Below are 18,557 nucleotides of genomic sequence, written 5' to 3'. Positions count from 1 at the left end.
CATCTTTAAGATATGCCAATAAATAACTGAGAAAAACCAGTCAGTAACAAAATGTAGAGCATGCGCATATTTGTCTAATTAAAAAAAAGAATATAAATACGTATGCAGGTACACGCATCATTTTTTCCTGAGAGTATTAAAAAGTAGTGCTAACAGTTATTACTTTGAGGAGTGGGATCGGGGTCTGAGGGAGGGGAGAGGATGCTTCTCCTTGATTTTATCCCTTTTTAAGTTATTTGATGTTTTAAATGATTTGCACTCATTAATTTAAAAATCATTATCACAAAAACCATCCAATTGCTGTAAAAATTTAAATACTGCAGAAGTTAATCAAAGTCCCTCTCCCGTCACCTCTTAATCCCATTCCCCAGAGGACAGGTAACCACAGAAATGAGTTTGGGACCTCACTACTCAGAATATGGTCTCCAGAACAGCAGCATCAGGAACATCTGAGAAGCTGCTAGAAAAGCAGATTCTTGTGTCTCACCCCAGATCTGCTCAAACTCCATAGTGGGGCCCAGTAACTGGTGTTTTCAGAAGTCCTTTTGGTTATTTTGATGTGTACTCGAGGCTGAGAACCACTTCGTTTTAGCAGGTTAGACCATGTCTTTTGCGGGGGGGTGGAGGGGAGTGTTGAGAACAACCCTGTGAGAAAATTAATAACTCAAAACGGCATGTCTCCATTCACCCAGAGAGCTCTAGCTCAGAGGTTGACAGCCTCTTGAGGCCACTGTGACCTCTCTGCTGGAGTTGAGTGATGACATATTGCCACGGTTTGGAAGCATTATCCAGAAAGGGGGACCTGCTAGAGTGAGAAACTTAAGGGAGGAGGAGTAGGGAAAGGAAAGATGCTGCACAGAGGATGCAAATAAAACCACCACATGATGGCAAAGAGATGACACCAATACCTCAGGGCCACTCAATCATTTATTTCATAAACTTTTTTTTTCCAAAAAAACGTATTTCTTTTTACATTGAGGTATCATTGAGACACGATGTCACATTCGTTTCAGGTGTACAACATAGTGATCGGACAAATCTATACGCAGTGCTGTGCTCGCCACCGTCTGTCACCATACAACGCCATGACAATGCCATCGCCTGTATCTCCTATGTTTCATAAACATTTATCACTTTCCCATTCTATATCTCTGTATCATTATGTCCGTTTCCTTGCTCTGACCCACACATTTCATTGTCCATCATTTACCAAATCTGATAGGGTCATTATTTCTCACACCATTCAGTGTGTTCACATTCAGGGATGTGTTTGCCAGTGATGCCCTGCTCCCTGGCCAAAAAGTCAGGAGCTCTCAAAGCTGCTCAAAAGAGGAGCGCCAGGGGTGACTCGGTTGGTTGGGCGTCCGACTTCGGCTCAGGTCATGATCTCACGGTTCGTGGGCTCGAGCCCCACTTCGGGCTCTGTGCTGACAGCTCGGAGCCTGGAGCCTGGAGCCTGCTTCGGATTCTGTGTCTCCCTCTCTCTCTGCCCCTGCATCACTCACACTCTGTCTCTCAAAAATAAATAAATGTTTAAAAAATTAAAAAAAAATCAAAGCTGCTCAAAAGAGTCATAAACAGGGGTGCCTGGCTGGCTCAGTCGGAGGAGCAAAACCCCTCTTGACTTGGGGGTTGGGAGTTTGAGCCCCACGTTGGGGGTAGAGATAACTTAAATGAATGAATAAATAAAAATTTTAAAAGAGTCATAAACTCCCTCTGGGGGTAGAGGGTACGGAGGGGGTGTGCTGAGGAATTTTGCACAGTGGGGAGGGTTGAGGTACGGTAGGAGAGGACGTGTACGTAAGCGCACTCAGGATATAGCAGTTTCAACAATGAAGCCACCCCATCTGAAGCTCAGAAGAGAGGGGATCTCACAGGGTTCCCCAACACGGATGCTGGTCCCCATGCACCGATCTGCTTCCGCCACAGAAGAGCTTGGGGCAAGAGCCTTCAACTGGGGGGCAGGGGTAATGGGAGGCTGCCTGCAAACGGGAGTCGTTCTCAGTGTTTCACATGAGAAGACTGGGAATGTGGAAGCTCAGACGAGCCTAAGGCTCGGGAATGTTTAATCTATTGATTCTAACAAGATGCCCCCCATTTACTAACCACTTCAAACACATCGTTGTGTCTCATGAGGTACCTGTTCCATTTACTCACCACTTCAAAGACTTTGTTCTGTCTCCTGACGAACTGCACCCGGTTCCCAGTCGGGGAACGAGCGTTTGTTTTCTGGCAGGGGAAAAGGTTATAAGGGGTGGGAGTTAGCTTATAAGGCTGTTCGTATCTCGCTGTGTTCCGTTTTTGTAATTTGATGGCACCTGCAGAATGTTAAGGGCAACCATTTATTAAACTGGACATTTGACTAATCGTGACACTGTTTCCTTCTATTTTATTTTATTTTGCTTTATTTTATTTTATCTTGTTCTATTTTATTAAAGTTTATTTATTTATTTTGAGAGGGAGAAAGAGAATGAGTGGGCTGGGGCAGGGAGAAAGGGGCGCCAAGGATCCAAGGCAGACTCTGTGCTGACAGCAGAGAGCCCGACGCAGGGCTTGAACTCACGAATGGTGAGATCATGATCTGAGCCAAAGTCAGACGCTTAACCGACTGGGCCACCCAGGCGTTCCCCCTCCTTCTATTTTGAATAAATGAGCATTTACTCTTATAGAGTCTTAGCTGGGGCCACCTTCGAGATGGTCTCTGGGCCATTAATATTTTCTTGGGGAGTCTTGAGAAAAATACAATGCCCACGCCGCACTGCATACCCACCGAATCAGAATCTCAAGGGGTGGGACCAAGGTGCAAGGCTAGTTTTAAAGTCCTACAAGTTATTCCAACACAGCCAGGACTGAGAAACTGCTCTAGTCTCACTATTTTGTTTTATGGATAAAAATACAGAAGTTAGGGGCGCCTGGGTGGCGCAGTCGGTTAAGCGTCCGACTTCAGCCAGGTCACGATCTCGCGGTCCGTGAGTTCGAGCCCCGCGTCGGGCTCTGGGCTGATGGCTCAGAGCCTGGAGCCTGTTTCCGATTCTGTGTCTCCCTCTCTCTCTACCCCTCCCCCGTTCATGCTCTGTCTCTCTCTGTCCCAAAAATAAATAAACGTTGAAAAAAAATTTAAAAAAAAATACAGAAGTTAAAGAGATGAAGTGATTTGCCCAAGGTCAAGCTGCCAGTAAGTAGATCTCATCCCTAACTTTTCTGACTGCCCATCCACTGTTCCTTCCACTGTGCTCTCTCGTCTCTTCTAGAGCTTAGAGTTTTGCTGAACATTGCAGTTAGGTGATTTTTTTTCTTTCAAGATTTTATTTAAACTCAAGTTAGTGAACATATAGTGTAGTATTGGTTTCAAGAGTAGAATTTAGTGATTCATCCCTTATATTAATACACAGTGCTCATCACAAGTGCCCTCCTTAATGCCCATCACCCATTTAGCCTATCCCCTCACCCACCTCCCCTGCAGCAACCCTCAGTTCATACTCTGTATTTGAGCCTCTTATGGTTCACCTCCCTCTCTGTTTTTACCTTATTTTTCTTTCCCTTTCCCTATGTTCGTCTGTTGTGTTTTTCAAATTCCATATATGAGTGGAATCATATGGTATTCGTCTTTCTCTGACCGATTTATTTCACTTAGCATAATACACTCTAGTTCCACGCACGTCATTGCAAATGGCAAGATTTCATTTTTTTTTTTTTTTAACATTTATTTATTTTTGGGACAGAGAGAGACAGAGCATGAACGGGGGAGGGGCAGAGAGAGAGGGAGACACAGAATCGGAAGCAGGCTCCAGGCTCTGAGCCATCAGCCCAGAGCCTGACGCGGGGCTCGAACTCACGGACCGCGAGATCGTGACCTGGCTGAAGTCGGACGCTTAACCGACTGCGCCACCCAGGCGCCCCAAGGTTTCATTCTTTTAGATGGCTGAGGAATACTCCATTGTGTGTGTGTGTGTGTGTGTGTGTGTGTGTGTGTATACACACACACACACTTATATACCACATCTTTATCCATTCATCAGTTGGTGGACATTTGGGCTCTTTCCATAATTTGGCCATTGTTGATGGTGCAGTTCGGTGATTTACAGTTGAGGGAGAAGGGACAGAGTCCATCAGTTAAAGATGGGTGGGGAAACATCTAAGGACTCAACTCAATCAAGGGTTCTCCAGGACATGGCTCCTGTCTAGTCTTATTGGTGGTGGGACAGTCGAATGACCTTTCATTGCTAAAAGCAGTGCCTACTACTATAGTATATGTTAGCTCCTCATAGAGCAAGTCAGTTGCTCCTGACTGAGTTTCACCCATGAAAGAATACATTCATGAATAAGTGTTCTCACGTTCAGGAATTAATCATGCTAAAGCAAATGATAGGGTATATCAGTGATTGTTCATATTTGAGCAGGGGTGGGTGTTAGGGTGAGGACTCAGGTTCCATTTGAGAATTTGTAAAAGCTATAACCTGCTCCCCCTCCCTGAAAAATCCACATACATAAATGTTGCATGTAATTTCTGGAGATTCACAGACCCTCCCCCCCTGCCACCCCCCCGCAAGTTCATCCATGGTCACCAGATTAAGATCTCCTGGACTAGAAGCTTTTGAAGCTCTATTTTTTTTTTTTTTAGTGTTTCTTAAAGTGTAGTCCAGGAACCACAGAAATCAGAATCACTTGGGGGTGCTTGTTTAAAAAAACGGATTCCAAGGACAGTCACAGAACTACTGTTTCAGAATTTCTTACGAATGAGGTATGGGAGTTTGTATGATAGTAAGCTCCCTAGATGATTCTTTGGGACACTAATATTTGAGAATTAGTGCTTTATCCCAACGTGAGATTTTTACAGTTTTTGAATGCTTTCATTTGTTTACTATTTTAGGTTTCATCTATTCAACTATCAAGTATACCAAATAGTATGCTTAGTCCGAATTCATTAAAGAATAGTCACATGTGGATATGCATAGGAAAAATAGCTGGAAGGGTAGATAGATAACCATCTCTCTCTGGGTCTTTATTTTTCCCCTTTACCCTTCTATTTTATTTTTTTATTTCCTATTATCTTTCTTTCTGTATTCAAAAAAGGTTCTTTCTCTTTCTGGGTTTAACTCCTCCATTTGAAAAACAGGGTGTTATAACTAGGGCGAACTTCGAGGCCACGTCTTGCTCTGGCTGTCCGTGACACCATACTACCCTCAGCGCCCTTGTGCATTTAATAACACGAACTGCAGAGCTAACAACAGTGTTTGGAGTAATAACTGGGTACTATTTTTATATATATTATGTTGTGATGCTTAGCAACTGTTTCACTCCAGTAAAATTACTCTCTTCTTCCTCAAGGAGTTGGAACTGAAATAAACTCTACTATCTGTACCCCCCCAAAAGTTAATTCTCTCTTTTAAGCCTTAGAAAAAGCCGTCCGCGCATATCTCCTAGGCGCATAAGAATGATTGTGAACCAAAAAGCCAGGGCGTGGTCGCCACGCCCACCGGCTCCTACGTCACCACCCTTCTCGCCGCTTTCAAGCGCGGAGATTGGCTAAAGGCAAGAAAGAGCCCCGCCCCTAGTCTTATGACCCGCGCTGAAGCGCCTTGTCCTGGCGTTTGCAGCACTTGTGGTCGGTGGTCCGCGCTCCTCTTGCCCGGGTTCCAGCAAGCTTTTTCCCTGGTGTTGCTGCTGTTGTTGCCACCGCCACCGCCACCGCCACTGCCGCCGCGCCGCCGCCGCCGCCTCCTTTGCGGAATCATGGTGTGCTTCCGCTTCTCCCCGGTTCCGGGCTCGGGGCTCGTTCTGCTCTGCCTAGTCCTGGGTGAGTTGTCGGGCCCTCCTGCTTAGTCCCTCAGCCTGGGCCCGGGGCGCCCAGTTCAAAGGCCACAACCTGCAAGACTGGTCCGGGGGGTGGGGGTGAGAACCTGAAAGGCTGACACTGGGCGGTGGCGCTTGGCCCAGGGAAGCGAGCCGTGACCTAGAGAAGGCCTGACCGAGGGATGGCGGGGAAGAAGGGCCCGTGAGAGTAAGAAGGGGCAAGTAAGGGGGGGTGGGCGCCGAGGGAGTAGGTGGGGAAGAGGGAGGAGTGGAGCACATCCGGGTAGAAGGAGTAACTTGGGGAAGATACTGAGGAGTGAGCGTAGGTACGTGCGATTCTGGGGTGGCAGAGACAATCAGGGGAGTCCTGGTTTCTTAGGATCTTAGGGGCGAGAGCAAAAATTGGGGAGGGAAGAGACTATTGCCTGCGTGGAGAAACTTGGGGGAATGGGGGAGGGTAGGGGCAGATATGACAGTAGAGTCTGAGGGGGCAGTGAGAGGGCTGGGGGCGGTTTGTGGGCAGGAATTTGAGGCTGTGGAGGAAGGGTGATTAAAGAGACGAGGAATGATGCTGTATTTGAGTTTGGTAGCTCGAGTTTGGAGGGGTAGGGACCTCGGGTGGCCCGGGGCAACTTCCAGGCAAGAAAGCACGGAGGTAAGGTCTGGAAACGAAGGGGATGAGGGGGGACTTTGGTGGGGAGTGAAGATCTGACTTGGAACTGTTGAAGATGTCGATTTTCTACCAGTCGGCTATTTCCTCCCAGCCAGATCCTGATTTAAACAAACAAACCAAAAAAGAAAAACCTTAAAAATCCTTTAAAAAAATCCTCAGCTCTTTCAGCTGGGAGGGTCTCCTAGATGTGAGGTTTTGGAGTCTTCGTCTACTGCCTCTTTGCCTTCAGAAGGTTGTGTTCGTAGCCACACAACTGGCCTTTCACTTCATTTTCGGAGGAGGACCATAGGTAACTTGCTAAAGATTGGGGTGTTACCAAGTCCTAAGAATGGCTGGATGAATGTTGGCTGATTGGGTTCTACCACCCTCCCCCAGTGATTGCTGAGTCCCTGAGGGCTTTAATGCCTGAAAGGTGAACCTTGACCAGAAGGTCTCTTCCTGACCTGATTCATCCTGTGCTTGCTGCTATCCACTGACTCTTGCTGTTTGTGACCAAATAAATGAACAGAAGGAACAGACCCAGATGGGAGTGGGGAGGAAATAGACATAATAGGAGTCTGAGAAGGCACTGAGAGGTACACATTCTAACTCCCATTTCAGTGGAATAAAATCAGCACCTGAAAATAGTGGATTTTCAAACAGTGGACATTTGGCAACATCTGGAGACGTTTTTGGTTGTCAAACAGACGTTTTGGTTGTCAATCTGGGATTGCTTTTGGCATCTAGTGGGTAGAGGCTGGGATGCTGCTGAACATCCTATAATGCACAGGACAGTGCCCCCAACAAAGACTCATCCACCTCAAAATGTCACTAGTGCCGAAGTTGACAAGTCTGGCTCCAGAGTGATAGTATTGGAAGGGTTCTTGATGATCTAGTCTAGTGACTCTCAAGGATCTTTTTGAGGAGGCGTATGTCAGATACAAACTTATTTCTAAAGTAATACTAGGAAGTTACTTGTCTTTTTCACTCAACACTCTTCACCAGTGTACAGTGGAGTTTTCCAGAGGCTACATAATGTGTGGTGACATCACCGCTCTGATGGCTCTGATGTTGTGTTGTATTCACTTCTCATTTTTGATTTCAAATATGGCCAACGCCAGTAGTCATAACTCATGTAAACCAAAGCTGTTTCAAGTTCTCAGTGGATAAGAGAGTGAGGGGTCCTGACACCAAATGGTTCAGACTCCCTGCCCCTAGTGCAGCTGTCCACATAGGCCAGGAGACGCCTCCATAGCCCTTGTGAAAGGGGGCCATGGAGGCTTCGCTCAAACACAATTCAAAGCTGTAACGTTGGAGTGAAGCGCTTACTGAGGGGCCAGCGACCCTAAGAGAGGATTGTTTACAACGAAAAGCACCTTATCAGTGATGGAACACATCTGACCAAGGCATCTGTTAATCAGTAGTTCACTGCCAATTGAATCTGCACAAACACAACGCCGTTATTGTTTAGAGAAAGTGAAAAAAAAATAATAGTTGTCTTACTTGTTGGCTTTTGTGTCATTAGATTTCTTTTTTACTGAAAGCTTTTTTGTCTTGTTTTTACAAAAGCAATGCTTGCTCAATGCAGAAAATAAACAGGCAAAAAGAAGCACATAAAAGAACCCATCAGCTCATCTGCTAGTTTGCCATTTATTGATTGGGACTAACTAGATTCATCTTCTTGGAAGATTTCCAAGATCGATTTCCTCCACCTCCAGGTTTAGAACAGGATTTGGAGAAGTAAACGTTCATAATGTACCTAGATTAGATTTTTAGAAGGTATCAGGATGAAATGGAAAGCATTTCTTGTATACAGCTGCTTTTTCTGACAGCTGTTGGTTCAGTGTGGGGCTCAGACTCCTTCATGTGGCTTTCGGTCTAAGAACTGAGCAGATCTTGAGTTGCTTCATGGGTTTGGCACATTACTTTTTTTTTTTTTTGAGCGAGAGTCAGTCAGTCAAGTGGGGGAGGGGCAGAGAGAGAGGGACAGAGAATCCCAAGCCGGCCCCAGCTATCAGCATCAGTGCAGAGCCCGGCGAGGGGCCCTGACTCACTAGCTGAGCAGTGAGACCATGACCTGAGCCAAAACCAAGAGTCCGACACGCAGCTGACTGAGCCACTTGGGTGACCCCGTGTACATTACTTTTATATATCAGAGTGGATACCAAAAATTTTTCAAGCAGTCAATAAATACTGATAAAAGACCTGTTGTGAATCTTGTGCTGCTCCTGGGTTCGAACGGAGGGGAGGTTCTGTCCTGAATTTATAGTCTCATTAGCTTGAGCACTCAAGCTGTGCCAGTTTCACTCTGTAACTATCCTGGCTCCAGAGGGTAACTCTTAAAAAAAAAACAAAACAAAACAGCTGCTTTACAGCAAGCATAGAAAAGAGTTTGAAAGGTTTATGCATTGGTCCTTTTCACAGAGATTACATTGTGCTGTTTATTTGAGTGAATTCTAACTGACTAGGGAACTTTCTGAAGAAGACCTATATGATTTTTCTGAAGAAAAACTGTGTAGATGCATTGTAAAGAGAGTAGTAGGTGAAACTCATTTCCGAGCATCATTGTCTTAAGGGTCTTTTCTTTGAGACCTCAGAGATTTCAGAATTCTTCTGTGGTTATTGATTTTTGTAACTAGTTTGACTCCTGGTTTTGATAGGGTTGATGCTTCTCAGGGTGGGAAAAACCTCATATAAATATCCTGACTGTGAACTTAAGGGGTAGGAGCCCCTCCCTCCCTCAAGTGTTTATCCATTGCCTGGTGAGCAGAGACCTGAGTCTTATGGGGGGGGGGGGGGGACAGCCAGGTGACCATCTGAAGGAATAGGAGTAAATCTTGTCGTTCCCAAACTCTCAGGTTTTTAGACTAGCCTGTTTTCCACTTTATTTATTTATTTTTGATGTTTGTTTATTTTTGAGAGAGAGAGAGAGCACAGGAGAGGGAGAGGGCCAGAAAAAGGGAGACAGAGGATCCCGAGCTGTGAGATCATGACCTGAGAGCCAAAATCGAGTCAGATGCTCAACCGATTGAGCCACCCAGGTGCACCCCCCATTCTTTTTTTTTTTTTTTCTTCCTTAATATCATTGCCAGTCAAGTCTCCCCTATGGCACTGGTCTCCGAGAGTGAAGACTCTTATGGACTGTCATTTCCCATTGCCTACTTAGCACAGCACTTGGTACGTAGTTAACCCTCAGTGAATTTTTGTTGAGGGTATTCATTGGTGGGTACTGGGGATGATTGTAAATTAGACCAGCTTGGTCTCCTTTTTCTTCTGCGAATCTTAAATTATGCTTTGCCGAAACAAATTTTTTTTGTGTCTTTGGACTTAGAACTTCAAGATCAGTGCTAAACAATACAGATAGTTTAAACCAATTTACTGAACTATAATCCCATATAATAATACTAGTATCTTACTTGTACCCCTTCAGATATACCTACATAGTAGTGAGAGTTAGCATGGAGAAGCAGGAAAGTCCTTGGTGAGAATGAGATTAAGGCTTTCACAAACAACCAGTCTCTTCCCTTTTGCAGGTGATCTAAAAGAGAGAAAGTAAGCGTGGGATCTTTCTGTAACCCTACCACATTTTGTTAACCTGATTATTTTGATTTCAAGGTTCTGCTAAAATTATTTTAGCTGTAACAGAGATACTTGAAAGGACAGGCTTATTTGGCCATTAGTCATTGGTTATCACATCCGATAGGATTCTGGATATTCAAATATTTGAGTGCAGCTTTCTTCCCCTATATCCTTGGATGGAATTTGTGATCGATGATTATTTCACAGCACTGTAGCTCACCTAAGTGATCCTTCCTGCAGGAAGACTGCTCTTCCTCCTGTAGTGACAAAAGCATTCCGATCATAATTCCATATTAAAGTGATCAGAGATCGCCTCAGATCCAAAAGCACACTTTATAAGTACTTGTTGGTATGTTGCTGTGCATTGCAAAAGAATTCTGGAGGTCTGCCAAACACCACACACTCAGCAATAAGCACTTTCCATTAGTTGAATAGTGTTGAACCTTACTTCCTTACCCACTCTCTGATCTTAAAAAAAATTATTTTGTAGCTTAAAATCATTTCATTACTTTTCTTTTCAAAAGAGATGTACCAGAAATCAAAAGTATCAGCAACTGAATGGGTGATTGTACTTATATTAGGAAGCATAAATGAGGACTTGTAAATGAGGAACAGTTAATCTGATTTATCAAACCTGGGGACAGAGGAGAAAGAGTACGTAGATACTGTATGCCTATGTCCTTTTTTTTTAAAGACCCTTTGCCCAACATCATTGTGAACGGATCAGTTTGGCTTCAGGAGTTCATAACTTGACATGATGAAAAAAACCTATAATTAAAATTTGGGAAGGATTCCTTTAGGTGCTTGCTACTTTTACTACAAGGGAAGCTTGTAAGCTGGAATATCCAGCTTGCTTGGCAAAGTTCTCTTAGCTCTGAAGGGCTCGCATGCTTTCGAAGAACCTGTTCAAGAAATACACACTCCAATTCTTAGTGAGGTTAACTTGCCCAGAGTCTCATAGCTAATAAATTGGACTGATTTGAATTCTAGCTTTTCAGTGCCAAAGATGGGGCTCTTAATCGCCTCATTATATCGCCTCTTAGATTATTGTTTTTTATTGGTTATGTCGTACGACTAGTATTATGTTCCCACCCTGCCCCGATTTTGTTTACGAATATATGTATTTTTCAACTATGCTTTGGGTTAGATAGACTTGTAAAAACCTAGCCACTTTCTGCAGCATCTCATGCTCGGAAAAATAAGTTGAGTTCTATAAGAGCCTATAAATGAACTTTGTGGAAATAAGATTGAGAAGATATTTAAATTTGAGAAAGTTGATTTTGAGGCATGCCTTTTTCTTTGGAGAATAAACTCTTAGCTCTGTAATTACACACTCTAGGATATATTCAGCTGTGTGGGTTTTTTTTTAAACATTATTTAACTAATTTAATTATTTTTTTATTTGAGTATAGTTGACACAGCCTTGGGCTTTTTGAATTCTTTTAACATTTATTTATTTTTGAGAGACAGAGGGAGCACAAACAGAAGAGGGGCAGAGAGAGAGGGAGACACAGAATCTGAAGCAGGCTCCAGGCTCTGAGCTGTCATCACAGAGCCCGAAGTGGGGGTTGAACTCACGAACCGTGAGATCATGACCTGAGCCGAAGTTGGATGCTTAACTGACTGAGACACCCAGGCACCCACCCTTGGGGTTTTTTTTTAATGCCATAAAGACTTTTAAACAAAAACGATTTAGCTATGCTAAAAGAAAATACAGCAATAAGGATGGAAATGGCTTTCTGGAGATTTTTTAGCAAAGTGTAAATGTTTCAACTATCAACTTGCCTTGTGGGAAATACATTATTCCTAGCTTGAAATTCATGTCAGAATTTATTGAGGCGAAAACTGACTTGGGGGTTGAGGAAGAATCCAGAAGACTGATAGGTTAGGTTCATGATTTGGCAAAACTAGAAGATTTGCCTTTTTGTAATTAGATTAAGCTATATTTCAGGTCCTTGTTGCAGGATATTTTTGCATTGATATAATCAGTCAATATTTATTGAGAAACTAATATATATTCAGCACAATTAGGAATGAGAGGAGATGGAGGAAAAGTAATAGACATGGTCTCTCTGACCATGGCACCCGTGATGGATGACATTCATATAGAAGGCCCACTCCTAGGGGCTGTGGCATAGATTGGATCATCTGTTGGTAAGGGAGCATATTGGAATTCAAATGAGTGGCAGAGACATTATCAAAAGGGAAACTTGAATCCAGATATATCATTCATTCACAGACTTGGGTCCTTTTTTTATTAGTTAACAAATTACCTGCTGTATACAATAATTTACTGTGACACATCAGTTGGTTATGAAGTTACAGTTGAAGACTGCTGTTTTGGAGCTTGTGACAATACAGGGGTTAGGATTTACGGGCATAAAATAAGTGAATAATTCAGAATAGTACAAAAATATACTGAAAGGCGGGGGTATGCACTATGACTGCTCTTCAAGGCTTCTATAGTTCAGGAGATCTTTGTGGAGAAAATGGCTGCTGAAAAATGGATAGCTTATCATTCCAGGTTCTTAATTGTAAGCAACAGAAATAAAATCTGATAGGCCCACCTGGGTGGCTCAGTTGGTTGGGTGTCCAACTTTGGCTTAGGTTATGATCTCATGGTTTGTGAGTTTGAGCCCCACATCGGGCTTTCTGCTGTCAGTGCAGAGCCTGCTTTGAATCCTCTGTCTCCCTCTCTCTCTGCCCCTCCCCCGCGCATGTGCGCTCTCTCGCAAAAATAAATAAACATTAAAAAATAAAAGAAAGAAAATCTGGTAGTTTTTAAGCAGAAAAAGAATTTATTAAAAAGTTATCAGGGCATATGCATAGCCTTTGATCCCCCGTTTCATTCTTAGATACATACCCAACAGGCACACATACACACATGTTCACCGACGTGTCCATTTGCATTAGGACCAAACTGGAAACTATCCAAATGCCCATTAGCAATAGCGTAGATAAGTAGTGGAATATTTACCCAATAATAGAAAGCTATATGTACAGAGTGAGAACGTACACACTGCAGTTACCCACACCAACCTGGGCGAATCCCACTAACTTAATATGCAGTGAAAGAAGCCAGACACAAAGGAACAGAGTGAGTGCTTCCATTTACATCAAGTTGAAAAACAGGCAAAACTAACCTGTACTGTTAGAAGTCGGGATAGTGGTTGCCCTTGGGAGGGAAAAAGTACCTGGAAGGGGCTTCGGGAGCACTTGGAATGTTCTGTTTCTTAACCCAAGTGGATTCAGCTTGTGGAAATTCTTTGAGCTGTGTGCTTAAGGTTCCATGTACCTTTCCCTTTCATATGTGATAGTGTGCGTCCCTCTGTATGTTAGGCATCAATAACATTTTTCTTTATAAAAAAACATGCATATCGAGTGGCTCGGAATTACCAGGGCTCCTGGCTGTGGATGTCAAGGCCTGGCCCAGTTTCCCCGTCATGTCGCTGAACTGCACGAGCGCCGCCAGGCGTTGGACTGCAGTTCGCGCACTACTGTCACCACCGCCAGCTCTGCAGGCCTTGTTGCCTGGGACCTTGATCCTGCTGTAGCAACTGCCACCTGAGGGTGACACTTCCATTCCTGGCTCTATTCCGCCGCCCTCCTATCTAAAATCTGGGGCAGATGCCTGTGTTAGGTGGAGCCTCGTCCATCCTTGCTGCAAGGGAGGCTGGAAAGCAAGCATCTGACATTTTCAGCTTTTACAGTAGGTGGTGACATCTGCCAGAAGTTATTAGAAAAAGGCAGGGTCTGACAGTGTTGCACATTTGGAGGCAGCCCGAAAGAGAGGCGGTCCTTCCTCAAGTGAACACTTAGATCGATCGGTAGAAGAAAAGTAAATCTCAAATGTTAGGGACAGTAGAGGCCTAGGGGTAGAGGTTGAATAGAGCATGGCATTTGGGTCCAGTGGAACAAGTTTAACCAGATTAAAGGGTGTGTTCTGGGAAAATGGTTTGAGAGAAGTTGAAGGAATAGGGTGGGATGAGATCAAGGATTACTTTGAAAGTCAGCTGGAGGAATTTAAATTTAATATGGGATTTTGGAGCTAATAAAAGTATTTGAACAAATGTCCTGACAGGAAGAGGTATTGAAGGACCATTAATCAGGGAGCATTTCTAGGGACAGCTAGGAGGCGTCTGTAGTAATTTAGGGGTGGGATGGTGGATAGGGAATAGAAGTAAATGGCAGGGGCGCCTGGGTGGCTCAGTGGGTTGAGCGGCCGACTTCGGGCTCAGGTCATGATCTCACAGCTCGTGAGTTCAAGCCCCCATCGGGCTCTGTGCTGACAGCTCAGAGCCTGGAGCCTGTGTTGGATTCTGGGTCTCCCTCTCTGCCGCAACCCACTCGCATTCTGTCTCTGTCTTTCTCAAAAATAAATTAAAAAAAACATTAAAAAAATAAATAAAAGGCAAAGTTTGGATTTAAAAGGATTTGAAGGGGAAAAAAACATCAGTAGAACTTCACGAAGAGAATGAAGTAGAAGCTAATTCCCCAAAATTTTTAAAAATATTTTTTATGTTTATTTATTTTTGAGAGAGGTAGAGAAAGAGAGAGAGCATGAGCACAAGTCGGGGAGGGGCAGAGAAAGAGAGAGACACAGAATCCAAAGCAGGCTCCAGGCTCTGAGCCGTCAGCACGGAGCTCGATGAAGGGCTTGAACTCACCAACTGTGAGGTCATGACCTGAGCCAAAGTCGGACCCTTAACCGACTGAGCCACCCAGGTGCCCCTAATTCCCAAGGGGGAATCCTCAAGGTCCTGCCTTTCCTTTACAGCCAGAGAAGGGGAGCAGTTTAGAGGAAGGAGAAGAGTGAATTTTCGTTTTGGAATTGTTGAGTTTGAGGTGATAGATATGGAGTAAAAGTGGTCCCCGTGCAGTTGGAGATGTAGGGGAAGCCAGGAAGCTCTGTGAAAGGGATAGCTGTCACAGGAAGAAAGGCACTAGAACAGAAAGTGCTGGAGCCCTCAGGGCACTTCTCAGTTCTTATTTTTAGGTTGACAGCTAGACTATCTTGAATTTAATGTAGTGGTAAATTTGAACCACAACCTGTACCTTCTGCTTCATAAGGTATGAGGTCTCCCACATGGGTACACACTGGTGCTATTACTATTTTATGCCATTTTCTTTCTGTTCCTTTAATATCTCTGAAAAGTAAAAGATTAACTCACGTGAGGCTTTTCTTGGTTATGTCTAACAGTTTTGAATGCTTTGAATACAAGGAGGATCTGTTAAAGCTAGGGACTTTAAACAAGACCAAGAGATGGGAATGTAAGCTGATGCAGCCACTCTGGAAAACAGTATGGAGGTTCCTCAAAAAACTAAAAGTAGAACTACCCTACCTACCCTACCCTACGACCCAGCAATTGCACTACTAGGCATTTATCCAAGGGATATAGGTGTGCTGTTTTGAAGGGACACACGCACCCCCATGTTTATAGCAGCACTATCAACAATAGCCAAAGTATAGAAAGCCCAAATGCCCATCGATGGATGAATGGATAAAGAAGATATGCTATATATATACAATAGAGTATTACTCGGCAATCAAAAAGAATGAAATCTTGCCATTTGCAACTACGCAGATGGAACTGGAGGATATTATGTTAAGTGAAATTAGTCAGAAAAAGACAAATATATGACTTCATTCATACGAGGACTTTAAGATACAAAACAGATAAACATAAGGGAAGGGAAGCAAAAATAATATAAAAACAGGGAGGGGGACAAAACAGAAAAGACTCTTAAATATGGAGAACAAACTGAGGGTTGCTGGAGGGGTTGTGGGAGGGGGGATGGGCTAAATGGGTGAGGGGCACTAAGGAATCTACTCCTGGAATCATTGTTGCACTGTATGCTAACTAATTTGGATGTAAATTAAAAAAAAAATTAAAAAGAATAAAAAAAAGAATAAGCTTCTCTATAAATACAAAAATAAATTTTTGGAATTCTGAAAGAAAAAAAAAAAGACCAAGAAAGGCAGCATATAAAACGCAGGCTTCCAGTTGATAAGAAAAATTAGAAGCCAGGGGCGCCTGGGTAGCTCTGTCGGTTAAATGTCCGAATCTTGGTTTTGGCTCAGGTCATGATCGCACGGTTCGTGAGTTGGAGCCCAGCGTCGGGCTGTGCACTCACAGCATGAAGCCTGCTTGGGATGTCTCTCTCCATCTCTCTGTGCCCCTCCCCGGCTTGCTCTCTCTTCTCTCGCTCTCTCAAAAAATAAATAAATAAACTAAAAAATAAACCAAAAAAGAAAGAAAGAAAAGGCAAGAGAAAACAAAAAGGAAAATTAGAAGCCAGAGCCCTCAGTTCCACTACCAGATAGCCTTGGATCAGGGACGACAGCTCCGTTCCATATTGCACTTAGAAAAGAATGGCTACAGAACCTGCTCAGGCCTCGGGAGGTCTGTTCAAGCCTTAACCAATACATTTAAGCACTCAGTAACCACACGCTTTAGCATAATATTCAGGCTTGCAGGACAGCCTGGCTTCCGGAGCATCATGACCACGGGCTTTTGTGTACAACTTGAAAGCTGTTGCTGAGGCACGCCTTCTTGGTAGTCCTCTTAGGACTTGATTCTCTGTAGTCCCTAGCATGTCCCTGCTTGTAGATGACGCCGGATTGCCCAGCTATCATTAAAGGCTGTCTTAGCAGGAAACTGCTTTTCCCTTGGGTAATGTGGGAGACAGTGAAGAAAACTGGTTGCCTGTCATTTATGCTGCTGGTGTGTTTGCTGGCACATAGTATTTTTAGTTCTTGGGCTCTTCAGTTTAATAGGGAATGTCCCTGTGTTGAACCTAGTGTAGATGAGAGCCAAGTTAGCTCAAAAGCCCCATGGCTTTTCTGTCCTGGTAAGGTTTCTCTGCCTAAAGAGGTAGCAGGTTGAGAACACAGGAAGTGACTTTGAATCCATGTCAAAAGATTCATCAGCCTTTCTGATTAGTTGGATTTTAAAATGGAACCAAGTGATGAATGTTACATTTATAAAAAAAAATAACATTTTGCTTATGGATCTAACAACCTTTGAAGGTCTGTTCTTTTGGTCACATGGTACACATGTTTACAAAGAGCCATCCCACATCTTCACATCAGAATAAAATAGTTCATGGGGTGCCTGGGTGGCTCAGTTGGTTAAGCGTCTGACTTCGGCTCAGGTCATGATCTCACGGTTTGTGGGTTCAAGCCCCGTGTCGGGCTCTGTGCTGACAGCTCAGAGCCTGGAGCCTCCTTCTGATTCTGTGACTCCCTCTCTCTCTGCCCCTCCCCACTCGCACTCTGTCTGTCTCTGTCTCTCAAAAATGAATAAACATTTAAAAAAATTAAAAAAAAAAAAGAATAAAACAGTTCAACAAGACGTCCACGCGTCATAGGCCACATAGCTTGTGACCGGGTTGAAGGCAACAAGACCATAGAACATCCGATCTGTCATTATTTTTGCAGAGAAAGTTCCATCAGCTGGTTTGAGAGAGACCGTTTAACGCCCCCTTCTGAGCTCCCCCTTAACCTCCTTTACCTTAAAAACAAAAGTCTAATGGGCAAACTATAATTGCCTAAAACAAAACTAGCCAGGCACAGGCGAGTGTGGCTATGACTACTAGGCGGCATCCTAGGTCAAGTAACCATTCCTTCTGGAAGGGGTAATGCTAACTTTATGAATAGGAGTCCACTAAAAATACAAAGAAAAACCATCACCAAGATACCAAAGGACTTTGTTTCATCTTAGAGCTGGTTGAACTTCAGTGGTGGATAGGGGTCGTTTTTATTTTAGATATGTTTTTGTGGTACAGTTTCACAATCTTATTTCTTTTTAATAAATCTAGGAGCTGTCTCATCTTACGCATTAGAACTTAATTTGACAGATTCAGGAAAAGCCACTTGCCTTTATGCAAAATGGCAGATGAATTTCACAATACGCTATGAGACTACAAGCAAAAGTTATGTAAGTATTTTTCTTTTTTCCTTGAGGTTTCTAGTAGAAACTCAGTTCCATTCTTTATCCTTTACATACACTTCTATGGATGAGATTTCATATGTTAACTGACTTAATGCTTCAGTTCTGTGGGTTTTTTAAAAACCTAGATACCTGAAGGTATTCTGTGTAGTGTTAGAAGGAATATTTTACTTCCTTGGTTCTTTGGAGTTTTCCTTGCAGTCGGTTAAGGGCACGTGATCCAAAGACTGTGTGGTGTTCATGCCTCACCACATCGGTGCTGCTTTAACATGTACTGACATCAAAGCATTCCCATTTCTAATAGTTTGCTGTTATAATCTCCTTTGGGGGGGTGCCCTCTCAATCTTTTTGTCTTATTTTCTTTTGGTTAAGGTCCTGCCTGCTTATAACCTGATTTAAAAAAAAAAATCAAGAAGAGAAGTTCAGGCCATTTTTCCTTTTCCTTTTGTCCAGAGGACTGGTCTGTAGATGAAGAATCTGAGACTGGTTTCCACAACAGGCCAGCCAAAGGGCAGCCTGGCCATGGGGGGATGTGTAACGTAGACTGAATTGGCACATCCGACGTAAATGCCTGATGGTCA

General features: G+C 43.6%; 1 protein-coding gene across 2 annotated transcripts in view; it reads left to right on the top strand.

The window, feature by feature from the left end:
• The first annotated feature begins 5,558 nt into the window (after window positions 1–5,558).
• Window positions 5,559–18,557, top strand: part of LAMP2 (lysosomal associated membrane protein 2) — a 34,926-nt gene continuing 21,927 nt past the window's right edge. For both annotated transcript variants that reach the window (XM_047081895.1, XM_047081897.1), the window contains exons 1-2: window positions 5,559–5,797; window positions 17,846–17,964. In XM_047081895.1, coding sequence (XP_046937851.1) covers window positions 5,560–5,797; window positions 17,846–17,964 — 357 coding nt within the window. In that variant the 5' untranslated portion in view covers window position 5,559. The remainder of the gene's footprint in view (window positions 5,798–17,845; window positions 17,965–18,557) is intronic.

Source organism: Lynx rufus, unplaced genomic scaffold (assembly GCF_022079265.1).
Source record: "Lynx rufus isolate CCGP_SWC_20201006 ecotype Redwood Valley unplaced genomic scaffold, mLynRuf1.p SCAF_19, whole genome shotgun sequence".
Lineage (NCBI taxonomy): Eukaryota > Metazoa > Chordata > Mammalia > Carnivora > Felidae > Lynx > Lynx rufus.
The sequence above is the reverse complement of the archived record's forward strand: the minus strand, read 5'-3'. Positions and strand labels throughout refer to the sequence as shown.